General features: G+C 51.3%; 2 protein-coding genes across 2 annotated transcripts in view; one reads left to right on the forward strand and one right to left on the reverse strand.

The window, feature by feature from the left end:
* Positions 1–1,344: 1,344 nt before the first annotated feature.
* CHCHD2 (coiled-coil-helix-coiled-coil-helix domain containing 2) lies at positions 1,345–3,867 on the reverse strand. Its single transcript, XM_010573577.1, has 4 exons — positions 3,723–3,867; positions 2,954–3,200; positions 2,193–2,355; positions 1,345–1,645 (listed from the first exon to the last, which is right to left on the reverse strand). The coding sequence occupies exons 1-4, from the start codon at positions 3,770–3,772 to the stop codon at positions 1,635–1,637; spliced, it is 471 nt and encodes a 156-aa protein (XP_010571879.1). The 5' UTR covers positions 3,773–3,867; the 3' UTR covers positions 1,345–1,634.
* Positions 3,868–7,516: 3,649 nt separating this feature from the next.
* VKORC1L1 (vitamin K epoxide reductase complex, subunit 1-like 1) overlaps positions 7,517–7,893 on the forward strand; it is a 16,833-nt gene continuing 16,456 nt past the window's right edge. The window contains exon 1 of the mRNA XM_010573578.1: positions 7,517–7,732. Within this exon, the coding sequence (XP_010571880.1) occupies positions 7,539–7,732 (194 nt within the window). The 5' untranslated portion in view covers positions 7,517–7,538. The remainder of the gene's footprint in view (positions 7,733–7,893) is intronic.

Here is a 7,893-nt window from a genome sequence, read left to right on the forward strand (position 1 = left end):
CGTCCTCTCCCCTCCTCGGGGAAGGGAGAGGAGCTGCCGGCCGCCGGCGAGGGGAGCGGAAGAGCGGCGGGGGTTCGGGGACTGCCTCCGGCGGGCCGCCGGCCTTAACCCTTCCCTGCGCGGGGCTGCGCGGCGTTTTAGGGATGTCTGCTGGAAAACGGGCACCAGCCCGGTGCGGGCGTTTCTGGCCCAAACTGGGTGGTGTTTGGGTTTTGGGGTTTTTTTTTTTCTTCTTTTCACCGGGACGGTGAAACACCTGGGAACTGGGAGGTGAGGTCGATCAGCAGAAGCGAAGGTTCTCGGGTCACCAGGAAGGGTAGTCGTGTCCTCGTCCCCCACGTCTGAGGTAACCCTTCCCCTTTTTGAATACCGATTTTATCTTTTCACTTCCAGGAACTGCAGATCAGAGGCGAAAGGCTTTGAGGAACAGGCAGAACAGCGTAAAAGCAGGTCAGGAAAAACAGGTCATGCTACGGAAGTATTTTTAACAGGAATCGCCCTTTTGGGTGCGAGGTTATTCGCACAGCTCCCCGGTCCTCCGGTCCTCCCTTCGCGGCGCAGGGCTTACAACACAGCTGAAGTGCAGGAGGCCGTTTCTCTCCGCAGGCTCCAGGGATTTTAGCAGGGCATGAGCTGGCTGCTCCCTCTGATGGAAAAACGGGGACCTGCACTTTGCATCCGTAAATACTTTTGTTAAATGGAGATTGATTTTTTTTTTTTTTTTCCCTTCGTGTTGCAGCAGGAGCTTTGTCACTTGCCCAAGGCCACACCACCCACAGGCAGCTGGGCCACCTTCTCATGTTTCGGTCCACGGCTCCTGCCACAAGATGGGGGAAGAAAAAACCTACAGCCTCGTCTTGTGTTACTGGAAACTGTGTGTCTGATGTAAGACTGTATGATCTTAGAAGCATACAGCTGCTTGATAGCACATAGGCTTGCTCAGGTAATGGCCTACCACTGAGATCCTCTGAGCAGAAGGAAGATATTTCTCAGAATCTCCTGAATCTGAAGATAGAGCTTGTTTTTAAAAGTAGGATAGGATGCCCTTGGGGAACCAAGACCTGCTGCATGCACAGTAGTGTGGAGTCAGACACAGCCTGCCTTGTCACTACCTATTTCAGTCAGCAGAAGTTGCCTGTGGGGTTCAAATGCTGAAGTAGGAGATGTCTGGCAAGCACAGCTAACCGCTGAGCTACCAGCGGTGCTGAACTCCTGCAGCTCCAGCCCTTCAGGCACCATTGCTGGCAAGCAGGCAGAAGCCTGCCAAAATCAGGTCTCACCTGCTCACCCTTGAGACTGAACTCCCAAGCCCACTAAAGCAAGGAACTTCTAGAGAGAGAGAAGTTTATTTATACACCATAACACTTACATTCAACACAATCAGCAAACCGGTTAACCCAAATTAGCTCATTCCACTTTATTGTTCATTCTTCCATTTTGTGCTAAATTAATTTGCGGCTGTAAGTTGTATCACATCTGTAGCAGCTATGGCAGCAATCAAGCCACAGGGAGGACGACAACGTGGATCTATGAACTAACAACGTATCAGACAGCTTTAGACTTTATTACTGAGCTTTTTTTCATTCATAGGTCAGTTCTTGTAAGATGGTCTTCAGCAACCTTGTTCTGAAGGCTTAGGCTAAACCTGAAAGGTAAGAAGTTATCACAGTTAATTGCACGAAGTTTTGAATCCCTAAACGGCAGGTGGTCTTCCTTGCTATACATAAGGCAGACAGACGTACGTTTGGGTATTCCCTCTCCCCTCATCTGTTTGCTGGGGCACGTTGAACTGCAGACTCCAGCAGTGCGCACCCAGGCACCAGTGTTCCGCAGTCTCCTTTCTCCCAGGTCAGGATGGTTTGTCAGTTGTGCTAAACAGGCACTTGCTACAGGCCAGCAATGCTACGCTGATTCTCCAAGCATGCTGCCACCAGCCTCCTAAAGAGTTAGCTTCAATCCATGCACCAGCACAGAAGCTTCAGGAATTCATACTCTCTCCACCCCATCACCTCCAGCTACATGTACAAGACCAAAAGAGGAAGCCAAACAGAACAGCAACTTGCTTTAACTGACTTTGGTGTATGTGGTCTGTATCAATCCCCATTCTTTACCGTATGGATCGAAAAAACCAGGATATTCCCACGATAATTTTACTGATTAGCTCATTTAGTCTGATAGCACTGTTTACTTACCATTAGCAAACCTGCACTGCTTCAGTACTTCACTGAAGCCCTCGCACAGCTTGAGGTCAGTCTGGTTCTGCGCACACTCCAGGAATTGTTTCATTTCATACTGGCAAGGAGCAAACTGCGACTGCTGCTGCTGCTGGTAGGCAGGCTGAGCTGCCTGTGGCTCCTGAAATGGCAAACACCTCTGTAAGCACCCTTTCAACAGCTCCAGCCTATGGAGCCAATCCACCCCAAGCACTGCTTGCTGTGTGTTCCTTCCCTGCGTTTTAGTCAAAATGTTGTGTTACTTTTTAAATTGAAAACAAATAATGGGCTAAAGTACAAAATAAGTTTCCAGCAGCTGCATGACATATTCTGAACAGTTTTGTAAGTTACAAACACTTGGGTAACTTTAGATACACTCGGGTAACTCTGGATAGCATCTGGGCAAGGTAACAGCATTATTTTCATGTTTGCACAGCACAAAAATGTCTTTCAATAGATCTTACCATCACCAGACCTGGAACATTCAGAGGGGTACTACAGTAGGAAAAACGACACTAATACCCTACCACAAGCATGTATCACTCATGCATCCCTTTGAACTACTTTTAAGATACTCATGGTGATTGTGCTAGCTGTCTTGGAGACTGAGTCACTAAAGTTACCCCAGCTTTCCCAGCCACGATTTGTGTGGTCTTTATGTCTATAGCAATTACATCAGCCCACAATGTCCCAAGTTAACTGTGCCTCATCAGCTGGCATCCAGTTGGGCCCTCTCTTACCTGATAAGTAATATCAGGCCTCGCAGCTTCAGAGCCGCTTCCTCCACCAAATCCTCCTGTAAGCGCATGACCTATGGTATGGCCTACAGCAGAGCCTACAGCAACTCCGGCAGCGGTTGTAGCCATCTGTGCCATCAGACCAGGCTGCTTCGGTGCAGGAGCAGCCACAGCAGAAGCCGGTGCCGCTGCTGGGACAGGCGCCCGAGCAGCAGGCGCTGGTGATGCAGCTCTCATTTGTGGTGCCCGACTGCAAGGACATAAACAGCACATCATCACTCCAAACTCATACCGGGCAGAGGTTGCAATTCCTCCTTGTTACACCCTTCACGTTGATGTCAGGAACACAATGTTCTGGTGAGTGATTTATGTACAATAGGGTAAGGTTTACAGGCTGCTTTTTGGCTGTGTTTTAAAGACTGGCTGCACCCCCACAACCCAAAGAACTGCGCTATTTTTAGGGAAATGAGATAGAACCCAGAAGGGGCCGATTAAATAGGACCTTAATGCTCAGGCACTGGACGGCCAGGCCCCGCCGCCGAGCAAGCGCTGAGGAGATCCACTTCCATCCCCGCAAAGCGCCTAACCCCGCTCCGCTAACCGAGCTGAAAGCAGCCGGGCCACACACACCCCATCCCCATTCCCGTTAACCCCCATCCCGGTGCGCCACCCAACCTCGGAATGGCGGAAAGGCCTTTGCGGCCTGCGGCCTACACGGGGGCGGGGAAGAAGAAGAAAAGAAGGAGGAGGGAAGGGGCCCAGCGGCCCTCACCTGGCGGGGGGCGCCATGCGGGACGTGCGGCTCCGGCCGCCCCTCGGCATCGCGGCGGGGGAGACGAGGTTCGGGAGCTGAGGAGAAGCGAGAGGACGCGGCCTCACACCAGCCGCCGCCTCTGAAGGTCACCCGACACCCGCCGCGCGCGCCTGCGTCACTGCCGTAACGCCGCGCGGGGGTGGGTGGGGTGGAGAGGGGAGGCGGGGCTCACGGCGGCCCCGCCCCCTCCGTCGCTCTCCTGAGGCGCTGCCCCGGAGCGGGAAACGGGTGTGTGAGGGAGGGATGGCGGCGGGTCCGGCTGTGAGAATAAAACACTTAAATCGCGTTTAAACGCGCGCCTGCCCTGTGAGAATCGCCGTCTCTGGAGAAGAGACTGCGATTGCTCTGCTCTGCGTGTGCTCTGGTGGCACACGTGTCCCCGTGAAGGAGCCTCCAAAAGCCCTTCAGCCTCTCACAGGATTGCTCAGTTTCCCCCAAAAGCCTGGGGTTTATCGCCAACCGCCCCAAAAAGGAGCGAGGGCACCCCCTGCCCCCCTCCGCCACATGCACAAGAGGGTCGGCACGGGCTGGTACGCACTTACTGGGTTTGCCTTTCAAAACGCCGTCCATATTTTGAGGGATGTCTTCTTAAAATTTATAGATTAATTAATTAATTAGTCACTGTATTAATTTTATACACAGCAGCTCTAACACGGGGTACGTCATGACAGCACCATGGTCACTGGTGGCGCCAGCAAGGCCTGACCCCCTCTCGGCTGTCCTTGTGGGTTGAAGGGTCCGCACACCTGAATCAGGGGTTGGAAGGTGGCTGCTTTTTGTTTTTAAAAAAAAAAAAAAAAAAAAAAAAAAAAAAGGCGGGGAAGTTTGGAGGCAAGTGCTTGAAGATGGCTTGAAAAGTGGTACTGCATAGTCTAGGGACAGGAACACAATAAAAAAGCAAATGGAAGAGAATACATAAAAGTCAGGCCTTCTACTGTGTAGTCATGATACTGGATCTAGAGCTGTTACAGTAAAGTGAAGGAATGGCACAGCACTTACTTTGTTAAATAGAGGGAGTTTTTTAGACAAAGCACAAATGATTTCTGGAATATGCCATGAGTTATTAGCCTTAGCAGAGTTTTAGGAAAGAATGAATCATTTAATAAGGAGAAAGACACAAGTTATGTCATATAACTTAGAATATAATTAAAATATAGTCCCTAGAGTTTACTACATAAGTCTCGATATACCAGAGGTAAAACTGTTCTGCCAAAATCTTTACTGACTCAGTTAATATAGCACACAAGTTGTTTGGTTTTATTCTTGATCTAAAACCCATTGAAAATAATGAAAAGAGTCCAGATGACTAACATACACAGGATTAGACCTAACGAGTTAATAAACTCTCAAATTAGGCTCAACAAAGTGACATTTCAAACAACTCCATTTGCCATTATAAGCAAGCACCTTGCTTTTTATCCTTAGAGTACCTATATACACATTCATCCCCAAAATGCGATTCCTGCCCTGCAACATTATCACTTCATCAGAAAGCCGTTGTCATGACAAAAAATTGCTTGTTCACAATTTCTTCAGTTGTGAGGGAGGTAGCTGTGTAAGACCAGTCATTTCAACATCTTGTATGTAAGGGAATGTCACTACTGTCTGATGACGGAAGCATGAATATTGTGAGTTTGTATAGCAATGGTAATCCAAAAGCAAGGCGTCGGTCAGAAAAGCAGTTGCTGTTAATGTCAAAATTATTAGGAGATAAATATAAACAATATATCAGGTTCAGAACAGCAGCATCCACACAAATTCAGGCTGCTGGCATTACTGCAGGAGTTTGTCTCTGCACACTTCTTCTCTCTGGTTCTTTTACTCTTGACCTCTCACCATTTCGGCTGCTTCCTCAGCAGCTCTGGGTCTGGGGTTTTGTCAAACGCCTGTGAAGCATCATGAGTTTTGCACTCCAGAGAGACAGTAAGTAATTCACTTCAGATTGGGCACTTTCTCTCCTGCGGTTGGCCCGGTGAATAGCTCCCAGAGCAAGGCAGGATGGCTCAGAACCCGGCAGGGCAGGGCAGGGCAGAGCTCAGCCCCACTCCTCCATCCACTGCTGCCAGCCTGAGCGGTGCTTCCAGGGCCCAACATCCCATGGTGCCCATTTGGTTGGTAAAAAGAAAAGCTTGGACTAGACCTCATCATTTAAAGGCCAAGCTATAAACATATGAGATAGGGTGATTTCTTTTCCTGCAGCTTTAGTATATCTGTTATTTTTTTGGTTGCCCCTTCTATCTTGGTCATCTCTGCTTCTTTCCCGTTGTCCCTCTCCTCCTGTTCCCACTGATAGCAGAAGGCACAGCATAGAGAACAGGAGATTTTTAATTTAGTTTATACTCTAGCTAGAGTTCAAACCCCTCATTTCTTAATGAATGGTTTTCTCAACTCTTTTTAATTAATAGTTGTCAGTTTCCCTTTTTTGCTGGCAGAGGGATTCCTTCTTGTTGCTGAAGTCATTTTGCAACACATCTGTCTTTGAATTAGTTTTGTTTTGCAGAACAATGAAGGCACGGGTGGCATAACTGGCGGTATGAATGCTGCCATTGTGTTTTGTCTTCCTGCCTTCCTTGGGAAAACTCACAGAGCTTCGTTTTGTACTGACTCGCTCTTCCATCTGCTAATGCCTATCAATAATGTGCGTGCAAGGAAATGGGGAAGGGAAGGAGAAGAAATAGCCAGTGCTCAAAATAAAGCAATAATGGTGGTTATGGTGGGTGTTTACAGTAAGCAAAGATTGTTTCTTTTGAGCTACTAGATGACTTTTGTGTTGGTAGACCAGAGATGTTAGCTGGTTCCTAAACTACAGCTAGAGAGGTGTTGGTGCTACTTTTGATAGAAACCAGAGACGTACAAAAGAAAGAAGATCCAGCCCTGATTGCCTTTGGTTGTATCTGTCTAATTCTGCCTAGTGCTATCGACTCTCAGGTCTGCCAGCTATATTTAGAGGTGTGATACGAATGTGATCCTAGATCTGGGAAACAGATGACGAATTCCCGTTGCTCAAGTGCAAAGCATATTTGTCCAAAGATAAGGCTGAGCAAGGCTTGGGGAAATCCATTGATTTCGCTGCTCCAGAGCGAGGCAGAGCACCAGGCTATGGTGTGCGCTAGAAAAACCAAACTTTTAACGCACTTTTTGTATCGCTTGTCCAAATTACGCATCCCGGAAGGCCTCAGGGTGAACTTTGGGAACATAACAGGCCCTCAGGAAGGTCCCTCTGCACAGGAGGCAGCAGCTGGGCTTTGCGTGGCTGCATGCTGCGGCGGTTTGGCTCATTTTCTGCAAAATCATGGAAAAAAACCTGGAGCGCTCACTGGAGAACCTGCCTAAGAGACCAGCGTGGCCTTAGCTATAGTGAAGTGGCCCATCAGCCCTGAGGGTCACGGCAGCTGTGCCAGCTTTCGTAGCACTCCCCGGAAAAAGCCCAGATCCCGCCCGCGGCCCAGATCTGAGGAAAAAGGGGGAAAAACTCATTTTCTTGCTGAAACCGGGGCGGGGGGAGAGGAGGCAGCCCGGGCCGCGGGGGGGCCGCCCTGCAGTGCCGCCTGATGACCGCCAGGCGGCGCCATAACCCCCCAGCCGCGCCACGCCCCCCTCCCCTCCCCGCCTTGGCCTGACGTGACGTCGTCGCGGAGCGCCACGTCCGGCGCGATCGGCGGGGTGGGGCGGGAGAGGCGCGCCCGCCCAGCGAGCCAATGGGGTGTGGGCGCGCGTGCGCGGCTGGTCGGCGCCGGGCGCGCGTCGCGGGCTGAGGCGGAGGGAGGGGGTAAGATGGCGGCGCCCGTCCTGCTGCGAGTGTCGGTGCCGCGCTGGGAGCGGGTGGCCCGCTCCGCGGTGTGCGCGGCCGGCATCCTGCTCTCCCTCTACGCCTGCCACCTGGAGCGGGAGAAGGGCCGCGACCTCCACTACCAGGCCCTGTGCGACCTCAGCGAGCGGGTCCGCTGCTCCGCCGCCATCACCTCCAGGTGAGGCGGAGATGGGACGTGCCGCCGCCTCAGGCCGCCGCGGGGAGAAGGGGCTGGGGGCACGGGGAGCGGCGGGGCCGGGCCCCGGAGAGCGCTCCCTCCGCTGCCTCGGGGGCTAAGGCGGGGGCTGCTGGGAGTCCGGGCCGGTTCTGTGAGGGGGG

This window comes from Haliaeetus leucocephalus, unplaced genomic scaffold (assembly GCF_000737465.1).
Source record: "Haliaeetus leucocephalus isolate CR32 unplaced genomic scaffold, Haliaeetus_leucocephalus-4.0 Scaffold395, whole genome shotgun sequence".
Taxonomy (NCBI): Eukaryota; Metazoa; Chordata; class Aves; order Accipitriformes; family Accipitridae; genus Haliaeetus; species Haliaeetus leucocephalus.

Coding starts and splice junctions, on each gene's coding strand:
- CHCHD2 (XM_010573577.1), bottom strand. CDS start 3,772: ATGCCGAGGGGCGGCCGGAGCCGCACGTCCCGCATGGCGCCCCCCGCC. Junction 3,201..3,722: donor CGCATGGCGCCCCCCGCCAG/GTGAGGGCCGCT, acceptor ATGTCCTTGCAG/TCGGGCACCACAAATGAGAG. Junction 2,356..2,953: donor GGCCTGATATTACTTATCAG/GTAAGAGAGGGC, acceptor TTGCCATTTCAG/GAGCCACAGGCAGCTCAGCC.